We start from the raw sequence: 25,498 nt of genomic DNA, 5'->3' as shown, positions 1-25,498 counted from the left end.
TAACGAAGAACAACAAAGAATATCTAGTTAACAGAAGAAAAGAAAGAGAAAATCAGGACAGAAGAAAAAGGATATCAAAGTGAAACAGGTCTCTAAAGACACAGGAGACAATAATACAAGAAACAACACTTCTGTAGCTTGTCAACTATGTGTCTGTCTATCCCTGTTCTCTCCTCTCTGCACAGGCCATACAAACGCTTCACACCGCGTGGCCGCTGCCACTCTAACCTGGTGGTCCCAGCGCGCACGACCCACGTGGAGTTCCAGGTCTCCGGCAGCCTCTGGAACTGCCGGTCTGCAGCCAACAAGGCTGAGTTCATCTCAGCCTATGCTACCCTCCAGTCCCTAGACTTCCTGGCGCTGACGGAAACATGGATTACCACAGATAACACTGCTACTCCTACTGCTCTCTCTTCGTCTGCCCACGTGTTCTCGCATACCCCTAGAGCATCGAGCCAGCGGGGTGGTGGCACTGGAATCCTCATCTCTCCCAAGTGGACATTCTCTCTTTCTCCCCTGACCCATCTGTCTATCTCCTCATTTGAATTCCATGCTGTCACAGTTACCAGCCCTTTCAAGCTTAACATCCTTATCATTTATCGCCCTCCAGGTTCCCTTGGAGAGTTCATCAATGAGCTTGACGCCTTGATAAGTTCCTTTCCTGAGGATGGCTCACCTCTCACAGTTCTGGGTGACTTTAACCTCCCCACGTCTACCTTTGACTCATTCCTCTCTGCCTCCTTCTTTCCACTCCTCTCCTCTTTTGACCTCACCCTCTCACCTTCCCCCCCTACTCACAAGGCAGGCAATACGCTTGACCTCATCTTTACTAGATGCTGTTCTTCCACTAATCTCATTGCAACTCCCCTCCAAATCTCCGACCACTACCTTGTATCCTTTTCCCTCTTGCTCTCATCCAACACTTCTCACTCTGCCCCTACTCGGATGGTATTGCGCCGTCCCAACCTTCGCTCTCTCTCTCCCGCTACTCTCTCCTCTTCCATCCTATCATCTCTTCCCTCTGCTCAAACCTTCTCCAACCTATCTCCTGATTCTGCCTCCTCAACCCTCCTCTCCTCCCTTTCTGCATCCTTTGATTTTCTCTGTCCCCTATCCTCCAGGCCGGCTCGGTCCTCCCCTCCTGCTCCGTGGCTCGACGACTCACTACGAGCTCACAGAACAAGGCTCCGGGCAGCCGAGCGGAAATGGAGGAAAACTCGCCTCCCTGCGGACCTGGCATCCTTTCACTCACTCCTCTCTACATTCTCCTCTTCTGTCTCTGCTGCTAAAGCCACTTTCTACCACTCTAAATTCCAAGCATCTGCCTCTAACCCTAGGAAGCTCTTTGCTACCTTCTCCTCCCTCCTGAATCCTCCTCCCCCTCCCCCCCCCTCCTCCCTCTCTGCGGATGACTTCGTCAACCATTTTGAAAAGAAGGTTGACGATATCCGATCCTCGTTTGCTAAGTCAAACGACACCGCTGGTCCTGCTCACACTGCCCTACCCTGTGCTTTGACCTCTTTCTCCCCTCTCTCTCCAGATGAAATCTCGCGTCTTGTGACGGCCGGCCGCCCAACAACCTGCCCACTTGACCCTATCCCCTCCTCTCTTCTCCAGACCATTTCCGGAGACCTTCTCCCCTTCCTCACCTCGCTCATCAACTCATCCTTGACCGCTGGCTACGTCCCTTCCGTCTTCAAGAGAGCGAGAGTTGCACCCCTTCTGAAAAAACCTACACTCGATCCCTCCGATGTCAACAACTACAGACCAGTATCCCTTCTTTCTTTTCTCTCCAAAACTCTTGAACTTGCCGTCCTTGGCCAGCTCTCCTACTATCTCTCTCAGAATGACCTTCTTGATCCTAATCAGTCAGGTTTCAAGACTGGGCATTCAACTGAGACTGCTCTTCTCTGTGTCACGGAGGCTCTCCGCACTGCTAAAGCTAACTCTCTCTCCTCTGCTCTCATCCTTCTAGACCTATCTGCTGCCTTTGATACTGTGAACCATCAGATCCTCCTCTCCACCCTCTCCGAGTTGGGCATCTCCGGCGCGGCCCACGCTTGGATTGCGTCCTACCTGACAGGTCGCTCCTACCAGGTGGCGTGGCGAGAATCCGTCTCCGCACCATGCGCTCTCACCACTGGTGTCCCCCAGGGCTCTGTTCTAGGCCCTCTCCTATTCTCGCTATACACCAAGTCACTTGGCTCTGTCATATCCTCACATGGTCTCTCCTATCATTGCTATGCAGACGACACACAATTAATCTTCTCCTTTCCCCCTTCTGATAACCAGGCGGCGAATCGCATCTCTGCATGTCTGTCAGACATATCAGTGTGGATGACGGATCACCAGCTCAAGCTGAACCTCGGCAAGACGGAGCTGCTCTTCCTCCCGGGGAAGGACTGCCCGTTCCATGATCTCGCCATCACGGTTGACAACTCCCTTGTGTCCTCCTCCCAGAGTGCTAAGAACCTTGGCGTGATCCTGGACAACACCCTGTCGTTCTCCACTAACATCAAGGCGGTGACCCGATCCTGTAGGTTCATGCTCTACAACATTCGCAGAGTACGACCCTGCCTCACACAGGAAGCGGCGCAGGTCCTAATCCAGGCACTTGTCATCTCCCGTCTGGATTACTGCAACTCGCTGTTGGCTGGGCTCCTTGCCTGTGCCATTAAACCCCTACAACTCATCCAGAACGCCGCAGCCCGTCTGGTGTTCAACCTTCCCAAGTTCTCTCACGTCACCCCGCTCCTCCGCTCTCTCCACTGGCTTCCAGTTGAAGCTCGCATCCGCTACAAGACCATGGTGATTGCCTACGGAGCTGTGAAGGGAACGGCACCTCCATACCTTCAGGCTCTGATCAGGCCCTACACCCAAACAAGGGCACTGCGTTCATCCACCACTGGCCTGCTGGCCCCCCTACCTCTGAGGAAGCACAGTTCCCGCTCAGCCCAGTCAAAACTGTTCGCTGCTCTGGCACCCCAATGGTGGAACAAGCTCCCTCACGACGCCAGGACAGCGGAGTCAATCACCACCTTCCGGAGACACCTGAAACCCCACCTCTTTAAGGAATACCTAGGATAGGATAAAGTAATCCTTCTAACCCCCCCCCCCCCCCCCCTTAAAATATTTAGATGCACTATTGTAAAGTGGTTGTTCCACTGGATATCATAAGGTGAATGCACCATTTTGTAAGTCGCTCTGGATAAGAGCGTCTGCTAAATGACTTAAATGTAAATGTAAATGTAAGTTTTACTAGGATTAAATGTCAGGAATTGTGAAAAACTGAGTTTAAATGTATTTGGCTGAGGTGTATGTAAACTTCCGACTTCAACTGTATATTATCACTTATATTAAACCTCATGTAGCCTAGCTCTATTTTTTGATAAGGTTTGTATTACAACTGAAGTTGCCAAATAACTTCTTAAAATTAAGCACAATAATCAGCTTTACAAGGGGTGTAGAGCCTAACTGGCATTCATAAGCAGCGCATGAGTTTCAAGTTTGGGGAAGATCATTTTCACATAAAAATGCACTTTTATAATAAAAGCATTACATGCATATTTGCATTTGCGGTCACTTTTGATAATGGTGTTTTCTGCTAATGGAACGTTTGCCCTTATAGCCTACTACCATGTGTGCATTGCTGCACTTATAATGTGAAGAAATAGCCTAATAGTTTATCAACATTTTCAACTAAACGTTCTGATCTGTTGAGTCAGCCACATTATGTAATTTTTTTTTGCTGATGCTAGTGGTTGTATTAATTTGGGATCTATCTATTGGGGATAAAAAGCTAGTGCTTTTGCTGTACGTTAGGCCTTCTCATCTTGTTGGCTGACGAAAAGTAAATGTGGACAGTTCTTCCAATATCTTCAATATGCACCTCGGAATTGGATAAGGACCCGCGCAGTTGCGTCCCCGATGTGTCTGTCTTCATTTGTAGCCTGTGAGAAAGACCTGATCATGTGATGGAGAGCAATGTGAGTGAGAGCTGATTCGGAGCGCTCAGCACTCAGGGAGAGTAGCCGCAAAAAGCATGGATTTTTTTAGGGTGCATTACGGCCACACAAAGGGTATGCCACCATGAAATTCTATGAATGGTCAAGTGCTTGTCAAATTGTGAATGAATGACTGATGTAGTGTGTACAGCCTGCGCAAAAAACTAAGCAGATCTCATGCCTTTCAAACAACTTTTTTCAAATCTTTATTAGATTCGCATCATGCAGCCTTACAGTGTATTAAAAATCAAAACATGTAGCCCAACGTTTGTAGAACAATTAAAGTTACATGAATAACTCTAAATTAAGCATATAGAAATACCTATTTCTTTGTTAACCGCTCAACACAGAATAGCCGTATGTGTGCACCCCCTCAAATAGTTTGGAGAAAATGTCCTTACTATTTTATTCAGCTGTGTTCAGTTGTATTCTTCATACTATAAAATTCCACGGAATTCTAAGCAAACTTGTCGGCTAAATGAACTAGTGTAGTCCACAGCCATTTGGCATAGCCAGATCAGGACCTAAAATAAGGACAACTCAGAGTATGCTATTCTGTTCTTCTAAAATAGACTACATTTTCTTCATATCATGCTTCCTTTAGACCTGTCTAAAATGAATAATGGATTTATTGTGAAGGTGTAGGCTATATTACATGGATTTATTAGACTTTTTAAAATGTAGATGGTACAAAGGTCTGCATCAGTGGCTTTTAGTCTATGTGTGGAAGCCAGGAGATACTAAATGTGTTGATGTTAATTAACTTTTAATTACTGAGAGACCGACAGTTATTTGCTTGACAAACACCAGCTGACAAAATTTTGTGACCGCCACAGCCCTACCGAAAGGACTCTCAGACCATGAGAAACAAGATTCTCTGGTCTGATGAAACCAAGATTAAACTCTTAAACCTGAATGCCAAGTGTCAAGTCTGGGGGAAACCTGGAACCATTCCTATGGTCATGGTCATGGCAACATCATGCTGTGGGGATGTTTTTCAGCGGCAGGGTCTGGGAGACTGGTCAGGATTGACGGAAAGATGAACGGAGCAAAGTACAGAGAAATTCTTGATGAAAACCTGCTTCAGAGCCCTCAGGACCTCAGACTGGGGCGAATTTTCACCTTCCAACAGGACAACAACCCTAAGCACACAGCCAAGACAATGCAGGAGTGGCTTCGGGACAAGTCTCAATGTCCTTGATTGGCCCCCCAAATACAGGTGTGCCAAGCTTGTAGTGTCATACCCAAGAAGACTCAAAGCTGTAATTGCTGCCGAAGGTGCTTCAACACAGTACCGAGTAAAGTGTCTGAATACTTATGTAAATGTGATATATCCAGTTTTTATTCAAAATAAATGCAAAAATGTCTAAAAAACATATTTGCTTTGTCATTACGGGGTATTGTGTGTTGATTGATGAGGGGAAAAAACTATTTAATCCATTTTAGAATAATGCTGTAACCTAACAAAATGTTGAAAAAGTCAAGGGGTCTGAATACTTTCCGAATGCACCATTGTAATGTGTATGCTGGGAGTCGGGAAGCAAGTACAGGGAGTGCAAATTTTATAATAAATAGAACATAGTACAAAACAAGAAACACACGAAAAGCGTACAGACATGAAACAAAAACAGAGTCAATAACTCCTGGGAAAGAACCAAAGGGAGTGACAGATATAGGGGATGTAATCAGGAAGGTAATGTACAGTCGTCCGGAACAGCTGGTGCTCTCATGCATGGTTCAGTGTTTCTTGCCTCAAAATGAGCATTGAAGGCATTTAGCTCGTCCGGTAGGCTCGTGTTACTGGGCAGCTCTTTGCTTTCCCTTTGTAATCCGTGATAGTTTGCAAGCCCTGCCACATCCGACAAGCGTCAGAGCTGGTAGGATTCGATCTTAGTCCTTTATTGACACTTTGCCTCTTTGATGGTTCGTCGGAGGGTGTAGCAGGATTTCTTATAAGTGTTCGGATTAGTGTCCTGCTCCTTGAAAGCGGCAGCTCTAACCTTTAGCTCAGTGCGGATGTTGCCTGTAATCGATGTCTTCTGGTTGGTCAATGTGGGGACAACGTTGTTGATAGCACTTATTAAGGAAGCCGGTGACTGATGTGGTAAATTCCTCAATGCCATCGGATGAGTCCCGGAACATATTCCAGTCTGTGCTAGCATAACAGTAGTTTAGCAGCCGCTTCATCAGACCACTTCCATATTGAGCGCGGCACTGGTACACTGTTTGAGGATAGAGTTATGGTCTGATTTTCCAAATGTAGGCCGGGGGAGAGCTTTGTATGCATCTCTGTGTGTTGAGCAAAGGTGATGTAGAGTTTTTTTCCCTCTTGTTGCACAGGTGACATGCTGGTAGAAATTAGGTAAAACGGATTTCAATTTTCCTGCACTAAAATCACAGGCAGCTAGTTCTAATTGTAATTAGGTTAACCGAAAGATTATCTTCTGTTCTTCTCCAAATAAGGAGAATTCCAACGGTGGTTTTAGACCTGATATCCTGTATAATTATCAATACCATGACAATGTACACATCTGTAATTTAATACTTGTGCCATAAAAATGTTAATCGAAACATACTGTATGTATCTCTATGTCTTGCACTACCACTGCTCTGCTCTGTTCCTTGCTCTGCCATCTTGAGAAATCCATGTCCAGGTTGGTAGTTGCAGCACCTCCATAGACAGACAGAGTAATGATGTCCTACAGAAGAGCCTTTCCGAATCTAAGGGCTGTCACCCTCTATGATCCTCACAGCCCATGAATGTCAATCAGCTGTCCCTCTGCATGGCCTCTTCTCTCACCTATCATTGTCTCTCTCTCTCTCTCTCTCTCCCTCTCTCTCTCTGTCTCACTGTGTGTGTGTGTGTGTGTGTGTGTGTGTGTGTGTGTGTGTGTGTGTGTGTGTGTGTGTGTGTGTGTGTGTGTGTGTGTGTGTGTGTGTGTGTGTGTGTGTGTGTGTGTGTGTGTGTTCTGCAGGTCTGGCTAAGCCCATGGGGCTGGTGGAGGGGCCTGGAGGTCTGGGCCAGGGAGGAGCAGCTGCTACTCTGGGGGACGACAGCCATGTTGACGGGGAGGGGAAGTACGAGGACTATGGCTACAACGCCCAGCTCAGTGACCGCATCTCCCTGGACCGCAGCATCCCCGACTACAGACCCAAAAAGTAGGATTCATTTTATTCATTTATTTATGTTTTATTTATTTATTTGTGCTAAGAAAAAATAATACTGTTGCTACATCTGTCTCTAACTAAGGTGTGTGAATAGAGGAGCAAACTGAGCGTATTTATTATTTATTATTTCAGAGAAGTATAAGTGAAACAGACAACAGAGTTTCAATTAAGTAAATCGTGCAGGTTAGGTTTGTCTCCCTAGCTAGGCCACTGCAGGCTGCATCAGCATCCAGGACAGCTCAAAGCACAAACAGGACCGGCGGCATACAAAGGAAATTGCATAAAACACGAGTAAGCCTTACATGAAATACATTGTGCCAGACAGTCAGAGATGATGTTGATAGTGGGGCGGCAGGCTAGTTCATAATGCAGTAAAAGAAAGAAGTCCAGCAGTATTTCTTATAAAAGAGACCGTGGATACCCCATTGGGAATATTAATGGTATTTTTCAAATAAATTTCATATTTAGAATGTAGGACTACATCTCCGATACAATGACTGGGAGCGGATAATAAGGCCTGCCACTGGCGTTTAGATCAGCCTGTGTCAAAGAACAAAAACAGACAGACAGAGAGAGACTCAGGGAGGAAATCTGACAGCCAGAGCCTTCTTTGGGTTTTGCCAGCGATAACAATTCATTTAATCCACACAGCTTTGTTCTACCCTATCCCTTTCTTTCACGCTGAAAAATCAACGAAAGGAGAGAGAGAGTGAAAAGAAAAGTTACTTATTAATAATACCAGCTGAAAACTGCTTGGTGGAAAATAGGATTTTAGGAAATGGTTCTTTATGAAGAGGATAATGTCTACAGAAAGTCAGTGTTAGCGGTTTGATAATGTCTACAGGAAGTCAGTGTTAGTGGTTTGATATAAGGTCTAAAAGAAGTCAGTGTTAGCGGTTTGATAACGTCTACAGGAAGTCAGTGTTAGTGGTTTGGCTAAACCGGTTGTTGTTTACTCTCTAGTGGTAGATATTCATGCAGTCAGTCCTGTGTTTTGACACTCGGCTCTACATTATGTATACCCTGTGGAAATAATGATACATGCAGGTCCATGCTGTGTGTCTGTGTCTGTGTCTGTGTGTGTGTGTGTGTGTGTGTGTGTGTGTGTGTGTGTGTGTGTGTGTGTGTGTGTGTGTGTGGGTGTGTGTGTGTGTGTGTGTGTGTGTGTGTGTGTGTGTGTGTGTGTGTGTGTGTGTGTGTGTGTGTGTGTGTGTGTGCGCGTGCGTGCGCAATGGTGTGCATGTTTGTGTGTATCTGTCCTGGCATTAGTACTGAACGACCTGCCTCTATTTTAAATTAACACAATTGTTCACTCTTCCATTAACAAACCTATGCTCAGCAAGGTAGCCCATATTGAGATGTAAACAGATCATTCCAGAGGGTGAAACCCTCCCCAAAGCAAAGCAGTTCATAATAGCCATACTGTAGACACCCTGTTTGATGAAGATACAGTGAGCCTCATATGCATAAAGGGAATCAATATGTTTAGCTTAAAGTATTCTTGTCTTACGGTGCTGCATAATATTGGTACAAAAGCTAAAGAACATACACATCCAGGTACTTTCCACTGGTGCTGGAGTTGTAGGAAAACTCATGGAAAACAGAAAGGAAAACTCCGCACACTGCTGCTCATGCTCCCAGGTGATATTTATTTACAACATTTCGACCCTTAGGTCTTCATCAGGCATCCATATCCCAGGTGGGAGTGGAAGGTCCTATACATAGGGGCATTACTCATTGACATCACTTCCAGAAACAGGAGGTGAAAAAATTATATTGGACCACGACTGGAATTAAATTAAAACAAACATTGTCCCTGTACCTTGAATGACCTTGTTGGGGTAGTTAATTAGACAAGTAGCAAGATGTCTACTGAGCGAAACAAGACAGATACTTTAATTGTAATCAAAACCTGGGTTAGGGCTATTTTCATATTATGTGAGTTTATGGTATTGCAGATTGGACTGAATTGAGCTGTGCAGAAACAATGTAAGACACACCTTCAATACACTGATAGCATTTCCACCCTACTGATCCAAGCCAAGCCCATCTGTACTGCATTGGCCTGCTTATGCATTCTCCTTGGTTTCTGAAACATTGCTCGAAAGAACAATGTGAAAAGAAAATACCCTAGCCAACACAGTATAGGATTGGGGTCGGTAGGATAGTGTGGAAAGGCTAACACAAGACAACTCTGGTCTAGTACCGTAATTGCACAGGAGTCATTGAGCAGAGAGGTGTTTGATGACCACAGGGAGGCTGGGGGGATGATTGAATGATCTCTACATCCTCACTCCTCCCTCTGTCTCTGTATCCATTGGATGTGATCTAGATTTTCTCCTTTTGTAGGATTTTAAGACCTACCGCCGATCTATTCATATTAATTACATGCCACTAACAGCTCATGGTCAAATTAGGATTTATCAAGAGCGACCATTTCCAGGGACAAACCCTATTATCCCTATTCAGTGGTCTGAGCTTTATGATGGCAATCCTTCCAGCTGTGACATTTTCTAATGGTGATCCAGAGGAAGTTAACTAGAGGCTTTATTATCCCAACCAGGAGCTGCTGGGTGGCCTGTAGCACAATGCTTCAATAATACGTCTTAAAGAAGAATGGTAAATAATATTTACATCATTTAGTAGACACTCTTATCCAGTGTGACTTACAGTACATTCATACTGGTCTCCCTGTGGGAATCAAACCCACAACCCTGGCATTAGCAAGTGCCATGCTCTACCAACTGAGCTACAGGGGACCACAATGTACTAGCTAGCACCTGAGCTTCACAGAGGGCAGAAAAGAATAGCGTTTGAACGAGAAAGAAAATGAAAAACATTTCTAGCCTATACCTCACAGTCAATATGAAAATGCAATTTCCTTGCTGTTAGCTCTCTGTTGCTCTCTAGTTTCCCTCTTTACTCCCTGATCATTCCAGATGAGACATTATACAATATTTTCTATTTCAATTAATCTGTATCATTTGTAATCAAGACATGTCACGATATTGATTTTCACACCTGGATTGGGCAATAATGGCGCCGGAGGAGATAGCTGCCGTTTTACAGTCCCCTAACCAATTGTGCTATTGTGTGTTTTTTCACGTTATTTGTAACTTATTTTGTACATAATGTTTCTGCCACCGTCTCTTATGACCAAAAAGAGCTTCTAGATATCAGGACAGCATTTACTCACCCCGTACCGAAGAAGATTTTTTCTTTAACGAGTCGGACGCTAAGGATTTACTTTAGACATCTGCCAATGCCCTCATCCTAGGCATTTGCAGGAGAAAGAGACAGAGATATCGGGGATATAGGTCTGGGTGCCTTGTAGATGAAATAGACAAACTTTGAGCACGTACAGTGTATCCTACCAATGGGACATTAAAAACTGTAATATCTTATGTTTCACCGAGTCGTGGCTGAACGACGTCATGAATAACATACAGCTGGCGGGTTTTACACTTTTTTCGGTAGGATAGAACAGCAGCCTCTGGTAAAACAAGGGGTGGCGGTCTGTGTATATTTGTAAACAACAGCTGGTCTCAAGGTTTTGCTCGCCTGAGGTAGTGTATCTCAAGATAAGCCGTAGACCACACTATTTACCAGGAGAGTTTTTATCTATATTCTTCGTAGCTGTCTATTTACCACCACAAACCGATGCTGGCACTAGGACCGCATTCAATGAGCTGTGTATGGCCATAAGCAAACAAGAAAATGCTCATCCAGAGGCGGCGTGCCTAGTCATTTCTACCAGCATGTTAAATGTGCAACCAGAGGGGAAAAAAATATAGACCACCTTTACTACATTTACATTTATATTTAAGTCATTTAGCAGACGCTCTTATCCAGAGCGACTTACAAATTGGTGCATTCACCTTATGATATCCAGTGGAACAACCACTTTACAATAGTGAATCTAAATCTTTTAGGGGGGGGGGGGGGGGATTAGAAGGATTACTTTATCCTATCCTAGGTATTCCTTAAAGAGGTGGGGTTTCAGGTGTCTCCGGAAGGTGGTGATTGACTCCGCTGTCCTGGCGTCGTGAGGGAGCTTGTTCCACCATAGGGGTGCCAGAGCAGCGAACAGTTTTGACTGGGCTGAGCGGGAACTGTGCTTCCTCAGAAGTAGGGGGGCCAAGCAAAGACGCGTACAAAGCTCTCCCTCGCCCTCCATTTGGCAGATTGGACCATAATTCTATCCTCCTGATTCCTGCTTACAAGCAAAAACTAAAGTAGGAAGCACCAGTGACTCGGTCTATAAAAAAATTGTCAGATGAAGCAGATGCTAAGCTACAGGACTGTTTTGCTTGCTCAGACTGGAATATGTTCTGGGATTCTTCCGATGGCATTGAGGAGTACACCACATCAGTCACTGGCTTCATCAACAAGTGCATCGATGACGTCGTCCCGACAGTGACTGTACGTACATACCCCAACTAGAAGCCATTGATTACAGGCAATATCCGCACTGAGCTAAAGGGTAGAGCAGCCGCTTTCAAGGAGCGGGACTCTAACCCGGAAGCTTATAAGAAATCCCGCTATTCCCCTGACGAACCATCAAACAGGCAAAGCATCAATACAGGACTAAGATTGAATACTACACCGGCTCCGACACTCGTCGGATGTAGCAGGGCTTGCAAACTATTACAGACTACAAAGGGAAGCACAGCCGTGAGCTGCCCAGTGACACAAGCCTACCAGACGAGCTAAATAACGTCTATGCTCGCTTGAAGGCAAGTAACACTGAAACATGCATGAGAGCATCAGCTGTTCTGGACGACTGTGTGATCACGCTCTCCAGAGTCAATGTAATTGAATGATCTCTACATCCTCACTCCTCATCCCCTCCGTTTCAGACATTTAAACAGGTCAACATTCACAAGGTCGCAGGGCCAGACGGATTACCAGAACGTGTACTCTGAGCATGCGATGACCAACTGGCAAGTGTCTTCACTGACATTTTCAACCTGTCCGTGAATACCAACATGTTTCAAGCAGACTACCATAGTCCCTGTTCCCAAGAACACTAAGGTAACCTGCCTAAATGGCTACCGACCCGTAGTACTCACGTCTGTAGCCATGAAGTGCTTTGAAAAGCTGGACATGGCTCACATCAACACCATTATCCCAGAAACCCCAGACCCATTCCAATTTGCATACCTCTCCAACAGATATCCACAGATGATGCAATCTCTATTGCACTCTACACTGCCCTTTCCCACCTGGACAAAAGGAACGCCTATGTGAGAATGCTATTCATTGACTACAGCTCAGCGTTCAACACCATAGTCCCCCGTCACCTAAGCTAATGACCCTGGGACTAAACACCTCCCTCTGCAACTGGATCCTGGACTTCCTGACATGCCGCCTCCAGGTGGTAAAGGTAGATTTTGCCACGCTGATCCTCAACACGGGGGCAACTTAGGGGTGTGTGCTCTGTCCCCTCCTGTACTCCCTGTTCAGTCATGACTGCATGGCCAGGCACAACTGCAACACCATCATTAAGTTGGTAGGCCTGATCACCGACAACGATGAGACAGCCTATAGGGAGTAGGTCAAAGACGTGGACGTGTGGTGACAGGACAACAACCTCTCCCTCAATGTGATCAAGACAAAGGAGATGATTGTGAACTACAGGGAAAGGAGAACCGAGCACGCTCGCATTAACTACGACGGGGCTGTAGTGGAGCAGGTTGAGAGCTTCAAGTTTCTTGGTGTCCACATCACCAACAAACTATCATGGTCCAAACACCCCAAGACAGTCGTGAAAAGGTCACGACAAAGCCTATTCAGGAGACTGAAAAGATTTGGCATGGGTCCTCAAATCCTCAAAACTTTCTACAGCTGCACCATCGAGAGCATCCTCACTGGTTGCATCACTGCCTGGTATGGCAACTGCTCGGCCTCCGATCGCGAAGGCACTACAGAGGGTAGTGCGTACGGCCCAGTACATCACTGGGGCCAAGCTTCCTGCCATCCAGGACCTCTATACCAGGCGGTGTCAGAGGAAGGCCCTAAATATTGTCAAAGACTCCAGCCACCCTGGTCATAGACTGTTCTCTCTGCAACCGCACGGCAAGCAGTACCGGAGCGCCAAGTCTTGGTCCAAAGGGCTTCTAAACAGCTTCTACCCCCAAGGCATAAGACTCCTGAACAGCTAATTAAATGACTACCCAGACTTTTTGCATTGCCCCTCCCCCCTTATTTTTACGCTGCTGCCACTTTCTGTTTATTGTCTATGCATAGTGACTTTAACTCTACCAACATGTATATACACTGCTCAAAAAAATAAAGGGAACACTTAAACAACACAATGTAACTCCAAGTCAATCACACTTCTGTGAAATCAAACTGTCCACTTAGGAAGCAACACTGATTGACAATAAATTTCACATGCTGTTGTGCAAATGGAATAGACAACAGGTGGAAATTATAGGCAATTAGCAAGACACCCCCAATAAAGGAGTGGTTCTGCAGGCAGGGACCACAGACCACTTCTCAGTTCCTATGCTTCCTGGCTGATGTTTTGGTCACTTTTGAATGCTGGCGGTGCTTTCACTCTAGTGGTAGCATGAGACGGAGTCTACAACCCACACAAGTGGCTCAGGTAGTGCAGCTCATCCAGGATGGCACATCAATGCGAGCTATGGCAAGAAGCTTTGCTGTGTCTGTCAGCGTAGTGAACAGAGCATGGAGGCGCTACCAGGAGACAGGCCAGTACATCAGGAGACGTGGAGGAGGCCGTAGGAGGGCAACAACCCAGCAGCAGGACCGCTACCTCCGCCTTTGTGCAAGGAGGAGCAGGAGAAGCACTGCCAGAGCCCTGCAAAATGACCTCCAGCAGGCCACAAATGTGCATGTGTCTGCTCAAACGGTCAGAAACAGACTCCATGAGGGTGGTATGAGGGCCCGACGTCCACAGGTGGGGGTTGTGCTTACAGCCCAACACCGTGCAGGACGTTTGGCATTTGCCAGAGAACACCAAGATTGGCAAATTCGCCACTGGCGCCCTGTGCTCTTCACAGATGAAAGCAGGTTCACACTGAGCATGTGACAGACGTGACAGAGTCTGGAGACGCCGTGGAGAACGTTCTGCTGCCTGCAACATCCTCCAGCATGACCGGTTTGGCGGTGGGTCAGTCATGGTGTGGGGTGGCATTTCTTTGGGGGCCCTCCATGTGCTCGCCAGAGGTATCCTGACTGCCATTAGGTACGCGAGATGAGATCCTCAGACCCCTTGTGAGACCATATGCTGGTGCGGTTGGCCCTGAGTTCCTCCTAATGCAAGACAATGCTAGACCTCATGTGGCTGGAGTGTGTCAGCAGTTCCTGCAAGAGCAAGGCATTGATGCTATGGACTGGCCCGCCCGTTTCCCAGACCTGAATCCAATTGAGCACATCTGGGACATCATGTCTCGCTCCATCCACCAACGTCACGTTGCACCACAGACTGTCCAGGAGTTGGCGGATGCTTTAGTCCAGGTCTGGGAGGAGATCCCTCAGGAGACCATCCGCCACCTCATCAGGAGCATGCCCAGGCGTTGTAGGGAGGTCATACAGGCACGTGGAGGCCACACACACTACTGAGCCTCATTTTGACTCGTTTTAAGGACATTACATCAAAGTTGGATCAGCCTGTAGTGTGGTTTCCACTTTAATTTTGAGTGTGACTCCAAATCCAGACCTCCATGGGTTGATAAATTGGATTTCCATTGATTATTTTTGTGTGATTTTGTTGTCAGCACATTCAACTATGTAAAGAAAAAAGTATTTAATAAGATTATTTCTTTCATTCAGATCTAGGATGTGTTGTTTAAGTGTTCCCTTTATTTTTGTTGAGCAGTATATTACCTCAATTACCTCAACTAACCGGTGCCCCCGCACATTGACTCTGTACCGGTACCCCTTGTATATGCCTCGCTATTTTTATTTTACTGCTGCTCTTTCATTATTTGTTACTTTTATTAAAAAAAATTTACTTATCTATTTTTTACTGAACACTTATTTTTCTTAAAACTGCATTGTTGGTTAAGGGCTTGTAAGTAAGCATTTCACTGTAAGGTCTACACCTGTTGTATTCAGCGCATGTGACAAATACAATTTGATTTGATTTGATTGCTCCAGTATTCATTGAGATCAATGTTGGTACATTTATCAAAGCAATGCAACAGATGTGGTTGGTTCCCCAAAGACGTCCTTCTTCAGTATCTGTGACTAGGAGACTATAACTAGACTATAAATCAACTGGAAGGGCACGTGGATGTGCGCTACCTCATTTCTTAAGCCTCTGATACCTGGGAATGGGATCGCAAGGTCACCACAGTGGTCAATGGTAAGTAAAATGCTTTCAGCTTGTATGTTTCTCCCCCGAAAGCTGAGTTTATCTCCTCAACAGGGCAGTGAAATGACAAGGTAAACAATTGTCTTTCTGAGAACAGACTTTCTATAGGGGGAGAGTTGCTTTCACATTTCCTGTGCAGCACAGGTTATCTCAGGTTAATGTGAAATTTCATAGCGAATAACATGGCTGTGAAAACCAGACGGGCCGGCCGGCCGGCACAGTGTCGCAGACCGAGGAGGGAGTGTGATGGGAATAAGTCTTAATCTGCCGCTCTGTTTCTGTCACAGCTCGTTCCAGGTCAAATTATGAGAGCCTGCCAGTGAGTTTAGTTTCATTACAAACAGATGAGTCGATCGCTCATCCTGTTATGGACCTACAAGCCTCCCCGTTGCTGCAGACAGGTACACATTTAAGGTTGAACGATGGCCTAAATTGGACTCAGTAACTAGGGCATTGGAACTACAATATCACTTAACAACCTCGACACTGAATTTGGCCATAGACACAACTCAATTGAAGTGATCTGGTGCATTGCCCCATCTCCTTCTGTCTTTCATTATTATGGAAACTATTAAACATATGCTAGCTAACAACTAGCCAGGAACAATCGAACTAAGCCCAAATAAAACATACCTCATTCGATTTGGTATGGTTGTCAGCTTGTGGTTGTGTCCCCACTAAAGAAAAACCATTGCACAAAGATTCACCTGTATTCATTGCCAGATATGACTTGTGTTTATAATGCCTGTATGGCTGATTTGAAAGAGGCAGTAGAAAAGCTGTCACAGAGAATAAAAGAAACTTGAAGAGAGAGAAAAGGAAGGACCCCATGATGGGTCGCCTGATTTGAAAATGGGGTCGCGAGAAACTCCTACATTTTAAAAAATGTGCTTGTTTCATAGAACCGGGGTTACGTCAGTAACCTCCGGCAGCTGCTAGATCTGGTTGTAAAAACGGAGGTTTCTGTTTTCTTCCTACAAATGTGGCTCTATCTTTTTAACGGTTTAAGCTACAAAATATTATGACCCCATCACTGAAAGATAAGACTCTCAAGAGCATGTATGTGTCTTCTGTTTCCCTCTACAATACCCACAAGCCTCATTAGAACAGAGTGGACAAGACCAGGCACTAAATCAGGCTGTGGGAATAAGAACATCATCAATGATGATGTTTTTTTTTACACAGAGGATCATACAAAAGTATTGCCTGATGATCTTCTGAACTTCCCAATACCTTCCTGATGCATTTCAGTCACTTCAAACCATACTTACTTCAGATTGAAATCCTGTCAAAACTACTGTCAGACTGATTTGTAATAGACTGTTATAGCCCCAATTAAAATATTGGCCTTAGATTACATCACTTTTTTACATGGTGGGGTCACACATTTTTTTATATCAAAATGGGGTCGCCGGGCCAAAAAAGTTTGGAACCCCTTATTTATAGTATGACCGATTGAGACAACATCTTCAGATTCTAATTTAACGGTATAATATTATGTGATATATCAGATCATTTAATGGTATAATTTACCATGAATAAACACCCTGACAGTCTCTCCTCTCCATATCATTGTCAATTTCACTCCAGTCAAACACACACACACACACACACACACACACACACACACACACACACACACACACACACACACACACACACACACACACACACACACACACGGACTCTGACTGCACTGAGTGACTGCACAATCCCCACAAGCTTCAATCGGTAGAGAGGACAGAACAAAGCCATGCTGAGTTCCATCTGGTGCACACACACACGCAGCCACACACATACACACATTACCTCCCGGACAACCCCACTGTCACTAGGCACACAACCCTGACTCAGTGCGCACGGCGCTTTTACGTGTCACTACACCTGAACTCATGCTTTTCAACGTCAGCATTTCAAATGCCAGAATGCACAGAGCCAGGATGCCCTGTTATCTCACCAGATAAGCCAACCTGGGCTCAGGGCAATTTGTAGGATTTTATACATACAATGTTCCCTCTATTTTGTATGATATATTATGTTAAGTTAGTTTACATTATGAATGGAATAGCGGTCGTACAATATAATATCATACGTCTTACCCGGTCGTGCAATAGCATACTGGTCAGACTCAGAAGGCGAGCACACCATCCACCGCTTCCGAGCATATTACTCGCCAATGTCCAATCTCTAGATAACAAGGTGGACGAAATTAGGGCACGAGTTGCCTTCCAGAGAGACATCAGAGATTGTAACATTCTCTGTTTCACGGAAACATGGCTCACTCGGGATATGTTGTCAGAGACAAACATCCCGACAGAAACAAACATCTCTCTGGTAAGAAGAAGGGCGGGGGTGTATGCCTTATGATTAATGACTCATGGTGTAATCACAACAACATACAGGAACTCAAGTCCTTTTGTTCACCCAACCTAGAATTCCTTACAATCAAATGCCGACCACATTATCTTCCAAGAGAATTCTCTTCGATTATAGTCATAGCCGTGTATATCCCCCTCCAAGCAGATCCCTCGTCGGCCCTGAAAGAACTTCACGGGACACTATGTAAACTGGAAACCATACATCCTGAGGCTGCATTAATTGTAGCTGGGGATTTTAACAAAGCTAACCTAAGAACCATACTTCCTAAATTCTATCAGAACATCAAATGCGCGATAAGAGCTGGTAGCTTTCTGGATCATTGCTACTCGAACTTCCGCAATGCATATAAAGCCCTCCTCCGCTCCGTGCCTTTGGCAAATCTGACCATGACTCCATTTTGTTCCTTCCAGCCTATAGACAGAAACTAAAACAAGAAACGCCCGTGCTCAGGTCAATACAACGCTGGTCTGACCAATCGGATTCCATGCTTCAAGATTGCTTCGATCATGTGGACGCGTGGATATGTTCCGGATAGCCTCAGACAATAACATTGACATACACGCTGACTCGGTGAGCGAGTTTATTAGCAAGTGCATCGGAGATGTCGTTCCCTCTGTGACCATTAAAACCTTCCTTAACGCTGCGTCCCACCTAGTCAACAGCCAGTGGAATCTGACTATTTTACACCATTTTAAAGACAAGACTCTCGTTAATCTAACCACATTGTCCGATTTCAAAAAGGCTTTACAGCGAAAGCAAAATATTAGATTATGTCAGACAGAGTACCCTACCAAAAATAATCACACAGGCATTTTCAAAGCAAGCATATATGTCACAAAAACCAAAACCACAGCTAAATGCAGCACTAACCTTTGATGATATTCATCAGATGACAGTCCTAGGACATTGTGTTATACAATACATGGATGTTTTGTTCAATCAAGTTCATATTTATATCAAAAACCAGCTTTTTACATTACCATGTGATGTTCAGAACTAGCATACCCACCGCAAACTTCCGGTGAATTTACTAAATTACTCACGATTAACGTTCACAAAAAACATAACAATTATTTAAAGAATTATAGACACAGAACTCCTTTATGCAATCGCGGTGTCAGATTTTGAAATAGCTTTTTGGCGAAAGCACATTTGGCAATATTCTGAGTAGATAGCCCGGCCATCATGGCTAGCTAATTTGACACCCACCAAGTTTGGCCCTCACCAAACTCAGATTTACTCTAAGAAAAATTTGATTACATTTGCTGTTCTTCGTCAGAATGCACTCCCAGGACTTCTACTTCAACAACAAATGTTCTTTTGGTTCCAAATAATCCATAGTTATATCCAAATACCGCCGTTTTGTTCATGCGCTCAGGTAACTATCCGAAGGGTGACGCGTGAGCGCATTTCGTGACAACATTTTTTTAAATATTCCATTACCGTCCTTCGAAGCATGTCAAACGCTGTTTAAAATCAATTTTTATGCGATTTTTCTCGTAAAATAGCAATAATATTCCAACCGGGCGACGTTGTATTCATTCAAAGGCTGAAAGAAAAACATGGAGAATTCTCATGAAAGCGCATTTCCAGTGTCACTGTCCTCAGCCTGACCAGTAACAAACAGAGCTGCTGTACTTCGCCCAGAGACTGCAGACATCTCATTACACTATCTGGCGCCTTCTGAGAGCCAATGGAAGCCTTAGAAAATGTCATGTTACAGCACAGATGCTGTATTTTCGATAGAGAGGCTACAGAAGGACTATAAATTGTCAGACAGGGCACTTCCTGTATGGAATCTTCTCAGGTTTTGGCCTGCCATATGAGTTATGTTATACTCACAGACACCATTCAAACAGATTTAGAAACTTTAGAGTGTTTTCTATCCAAATCTACTAATTATATGCATATTCTCGTTTCTGGGCAAGAGTAGTAACCAGTTTAAATCGGGTACGTTTTTTATCCGGCCGTGCAAATACTGCCCTCTAGCCCCAACAGGCTAACCAGAAATCGTAGATCGATGGCAGCATTCGCGCGAAACTGAAAGTGCGAACCACCACTTTTAATCATGGCAATGCGACCGGAAACACGACTGAATATAAACTGTGCAGCTATTCCCTCCGCAAGGCAATCAAACAAGCAAACCGTCAGTATAGAGACGAAGTAGAGTCGCAATTCAAGGGCTCAAACACGAGACATATGTGGTAGTGTCTCAAGTAAATTACGGATTACAAAAAGAAAACCAAGACAAATTAAACAACTTCTTCGCTCGCTTTGAGGACAATACAGTGCCACTGACATGGCGTGCTACCAAAGCCTGTGGGCTCTCCTTCTCCGTGGCCAGCATGAGTAAAACATTTAAATGTGTTAACCCTCGCAAGGCTGCTGGTCCAGACGGCATCCCTAGCCGCGTCCTCAGAGCATGCGCAGACCAGCTGGCTTGTCACGTCCTGACCAGCAGAGGGAGTAATTGTATTAGTTTTGGTCGGGACGTGGCAGAGGGTTTGTGTTTTTGTATGTATTTCTACGTTCTGTCTAGTTTCGGTTTTCTATGTTTAGGTTTGGGTGTTGGACTCTCCTACAGTACCCGGCAGGTGTTTCTAGTTGCCTCTGATTGAGAGTCCTATAATTAGGTGTGTGTTTGGTTTGGGTTTTGTGGGTAGTTGTCTTTTGCACTGCTAGTTGTAGCCTGTAAAACTGTCGTCTGCTGTTCTTTGTTTTTTTGTTTTTTTCGTGGTCTCTTTATTGAATAAATATAAAGATGAGCATCGACATTCCCGCTGCGTATTGGTCCTCCCTTCAACACAACGACAACTGTGACATGGCTGGTGTGTTTATGGACATATTCAACCAATCCCTATCCCAGTCTGTTGTCCCCACATGCTTTAAGATGGCCACCATTGTTCCTGTTCCCAAGAAAGCTAACGTAACTGAAATAAATGACTATCGCCCCATTGCACTCACTTCTGTCATCATGAAGTGCTTTGAGAGACTAGTCAAGGACCATATCACCTCCACCCTACCTGATACCCTAGACCCACTCCAATTTGCTTACCGCCCCAATAGGTCCACTGACGATGCAATCGCCATCACACTGCACACTGTCCTATCCCATCTGGACAAGAGGAATACCTATGTAAGAATGCTGTTCATTGACTACAGCTCAGTATTTAACACCATAGTACCCTCCAAAGTCGTCATTAAGCTTGAGACCCTGGGTCTCGATCCCGCCCTCTGCAACTGGGTGGTGAAGGTAGGAAACAACATCTCCACTTCGCTGATCCTCAACACTGGGGCCCGACGAGGGTGCTTTCACAGCCCTCTCCTGTACTCCCTGTTCACCCATGACTGTGTGGCCATGCACGCTTCCAACTCAATCATCAAGTTTGCAGACGACACTACAGTAGTAGGCCTGATTACCAACAACGATGAGACGGCCTACAGGGAGGAGGTGAGGGCCCTCGGAGTGTGGTATCAGGAAAATAACCTCTCACTCAATATCAACAAAACAATGGAGATGATCGTGGACTTCAGGAAACAGCAGAGGGAGCACCCCCTATCCACATCGAAGGGACAGCAGTGGAGGAGGTGGAAAGTTTTAATTTCCTTGGCATACACATCACAGACAAACTAAAATGGTCCTCTCACACAGACAGTGGTGTGAAGAAGGCGCAACAGCGCCTCTTCAACCTCAGGAGGCTGAAGAAATTTGGCATGTCATCTAAAACACTCCTAAACTTTTACAGATGCACAAACGAGAGCATCCTGTCGGGCTGTATCGCCGCCTGGTATGGCAATTGTACTGCCCTCAACCGCAAGGCTCTCCAGAGCGTAGTGCGGTCTGCACAACGCATCACCAGGGGCAAACTACCTGCCCTCCAGGACACCTACAGTACCCGATGTCACAGGAAGGTGAAAAAGATCATCAAGGATAACAACCACCCGTCGGACATAGAGTATTATACGTATGTCTCTGAGACCAGGCTTCTTGTTGCATTGTAACAACAAAGGAGAATTTACGGGGTGAATTTACATTGGGGGTTAGGAGAACTAACAACAAAGGTTAGGATGATTTACGTTAAAGGTTAGGATAACTAAAACGACAAAGTTTGACGTAGCAGGTTAGGTGAAAAGTTAGAATAAGGGTTAGCTAAAATGCTACAGTTGTCTCTGACGCGACTCGAACACGCAACCTTTGGATTGCTAGGGAGTCATGGTATATACACATCCTCCCCGACCAACATCACTGCTTTTGTTTCTGTCTAAAGTATCTAGACCATTAGTACATATTATATGTCTTGGAGGTGCAGAAAAATATGCGTAGTATGCTTCGTATGGCTCTGAGGCCAGGCTGATTGAGTATAATGTGTACTGCAGAGTACATGTTATTAAAGGAATATTTTTGTTTGTGCACTCTGCTCTCATCTACTCAGAGCAAGAGAGAGTGAACATGAAGAAGCCCATTAGAGGGAAAATATTTAGTAGTCAATTTAAGTTTCAATCAATTTGTTGTGATGAGGTTTTGCCTACACCGCCTCATACACATTTAATTTCAACTAAACATGAGAAATGTTCAAAAATGTAAACATCTCATTATGGCTAGTACCCTCATTATCACCAGATTACGCCAGAAAAATAGAAGATGATAAAACACAGCACTGTTGTGCATAACAAGCAAGGGAAGCGTAAAGAGATTTGCAGTTGAAATATAATTAGGATGCTGGTGGGGGATGGTTTACAAGATGATCATGTGTACCAGTGGTTGCCATAGGAATCAGTTTCAGTGTGACCAGCTTTACCTCTAGATGCCTGGAAAGTATGACGCTACTGTGAAACCCCTAGGTAAATGCAATGGGAGGAGTCCAACCGGCTTTGATAATGAACAGCATCTATAATGAAAGTGCTACTGTCTGGTACCTGTTTGTGTGCTTGTGTACAGCAGCGACCATGACTGTGGTCATGTGCTATTAATTTCATTAACTGGGTCATTTAAAACGGCAACATGAAATCGGATTCCGATCACTAGAATCACGGCTCCACAGTTCCAGTTACTATGATGTTGGTGTGAGGCCTAATCAGTGGGAGCAGTTGAGCTCCTGGTCTGTAGAGAGAGCGTGGGGAGAAGAGGGAGGGAGTTGGAGAGGAGGGATAGGGAGAGAGAGAGAGAGAGAGTCTGTTGGCTGTGGAGACTGGAGGGAGAGAGAATCCACTGCATTATCATTAACAACAGACTCGTACATTTCCTCAGTGAAAATGTACTTATCAAATGTCAAATTGGCTTTTTACCAAATTACCGTAGAACAGACTAAGTATTCACTCAGCACACCCTAACTGACAAAGAAACAAACCAAAACAAAGGCAAAGGCAAAGTCTTCTCAAGCTTTGTTGATTTAAAAAAAGCTTTTGATTCAATTTGGTATGAGGGTCTGCTATACAAATTGATGGAAAGTGGTGTTGGGGTAAAAACATACAATGTCATAGAATCCATGTACACAGACAAGTTTGCGGTTAAAATGGGCAAAAAACACAAACATTTCTTTCCACAGAGCTGTGGGGTAGGACAGGGATGCAGCTTGAGCCCCACCCTCATCAACATATGCATTGCATTCGGAAAGTATTCAGACCCCTTGACCTTTTCTACATTTTGTTACATTACAGCCTTATTCTAAAGTTGATCAAATAATTTGTTTTCCTTCATCAATCTACACACAATACCACATAATGAAAAAGTGAAAACATTTGTCAAATGTATTAAAAATAAAAAACAAAAATACCTTATTTACATAAGTATTCAGACACCTTTGCTATGAGACTTGAAATGGAGCTCAGTTGCATCCTGTTTCCAATTAACATCCTTGAGATGTTTCTACAATTTAATTGGAGTCCACCTGTGGTAAATTCAATTGATTGGACATGATTTGGAAAGGCACACACCTGTCTACATAAGGTCCCACAGTTGACAGTGCATGTCAGAGCAAAAACCAAGCCATGAGGTCGAAGGAATTGTCCGTAGAGCTGCGAGACAGGATTGTGTCGAGACACAGATCTGGGGAAGGGTACCAAAAAATGTCTGCAGCATTTAAGGGCCCCAAGAATACAGTGCCTCCATCATTCTTAAATGGAAGAAGTTTGGAACCACCAAGACTCTTCTAGAGCTGGCCGCCCGACTAAACTGAGCTATCGGGAGAGAAGGGCTGGAGTCAGGGAGGTGACCAAGAACCCGATGGTCACTTTGACAGATGTCCAGAGTTCCTCTGAGGAGATGGGAGAACTTCCATCTCTGCAGCACTCCACCAAACAGGCCTTTCTGGTAGAGTGGCCAGTAAAAAGCACTTGACAGTGCACTTGGAGTTTGCCAAAAGGCATCTAAAGGACTCTCAGACCATGAAAAACAAGATTGTCTGATTTGATGAAACCAAGATTGAACTCTTTGGCCAGAATGCCAAGCGTCACGTCTAGAGGAAACCGGGCACCATCCCTACTGGGGAAGCATGGTGGTGGCAGCGTCATGCTGTGGGGATGTTTTTCGGTGGCAGGGACTGGGAGACTAGTCAAGATTGAGGGAAAGATTAATGGAGCAAAGTACAGAGAGATCCTTGATGAAAACCTGCTCCAGAGCGCTCATGACCTCAGACTGGGGTGTAGGTTCATCTTCCAATAGGACAATGACCCTAAGCACACAGCCAAGACATCCCCTACCCGATCAACAGCCCTCCACCCCCCACAGCAACTCGCCCAAGCCTCCCCCATTTCTCCTTCACCCAAATCTAGATAGCTGATGTTCTGAAAGAGCTGCAAAATCTGGACCCCTACAAATCAGCTGGGCTAGACAATCTGGACCCTCTCTTTCTAAAATTATCTTGTTGCAACCCCTATTACTAGCCTTGTTCAACCTCTCGTTCGTATCGTCTGAGATTCCCAAAGATTGGAAAGCTGCCGCGGTCATCCCCCTCTTCAAAGGGGGAGACACTCTAGACCCAAACTGCTACAGACCTATATCTAGCCTATCCTACCGAAAGCCAAGTTAACAAACAGATTACTGACCATTTTGAATCCCGCCGTACCTTCTCCGCTATGCAATCTGGTTTCAGAGCTGGTCATGGGTGCACCTCAGCCACGCTCAAGCTCCTAAACGATATCATAACCGCAATCGATAAGAGACATTACTGTAGAGCCAAAAGTCTTTCGACTCTGTCAATCACCACATTCTTATCGGCAGACTCAACAGCCTTGGTTTCTCAAATGATTGCCGCGCCTGATTCACCAACTACTTCTCTGATAGAGTTCAGTGTGTCAAATTGGAGGACCTGTTGTCCGGACCTCTGGCAGTCTCTATGGGGGTGCCACAGGGTTCAATTCTCGGGCCGACTCTCTTCTCAGTATACATCAATGATGTCGCTCTTGCGGCGGGTGATTCTCTGATCCACCTCTACGCAGATGACACCATTCTGTATACCTCTGGCCCTTCTTTGAACACTGTGTTAACTAACCTCCAGACGAGCTTCAATGCCATACAACTCTCCTTCCGTGGCCTCCAACTGCTCTTAAATGCAAGTAAAACTAAATGCATGCTCTTCAACCGATCGCTGTCCGCACCTGCCCG

General features: G+C 45.1%; 1 protein-coding gene across 1 annotated transcript in view; it reads left to right on the top strand.

Annotated features, from left to right (window-relative positions):
* LOC106580456 (polypeptide N-acetylgalactosaminyltransferase 9) overlaps positions 1-25,498 on the top strand; it is a 141,142-nt gene that overhangs the window by 16,997 nt on the left and 98,647 nt on the right. The window contains exon 2 of the mRNA XM_014161543.3: positions 6,980-7,163. Within this exon, the coding sequence (XP_014017018.1) occupies positions 6,980-7,163 (184 nt within the window). The remainder of the gene's footprint in view (positions 1-6,979; positions 7,164-25,498) is intronic.

This window comes from Salmo salar, chromosome 20 (assembly GCF_965601325.2).
Source record: "Salmo salar chromosome 20, fSalSal1, whole genome shotgun sequence".
NCBI lineage: Eukaryota > Metazoa > Chordata > Actinopteri > Salmoniformes > Salmonidae > Salmo > Salmo salar.
This window is presented reverse-complemented; position numbering and strand designations above follow the sequence as displayed.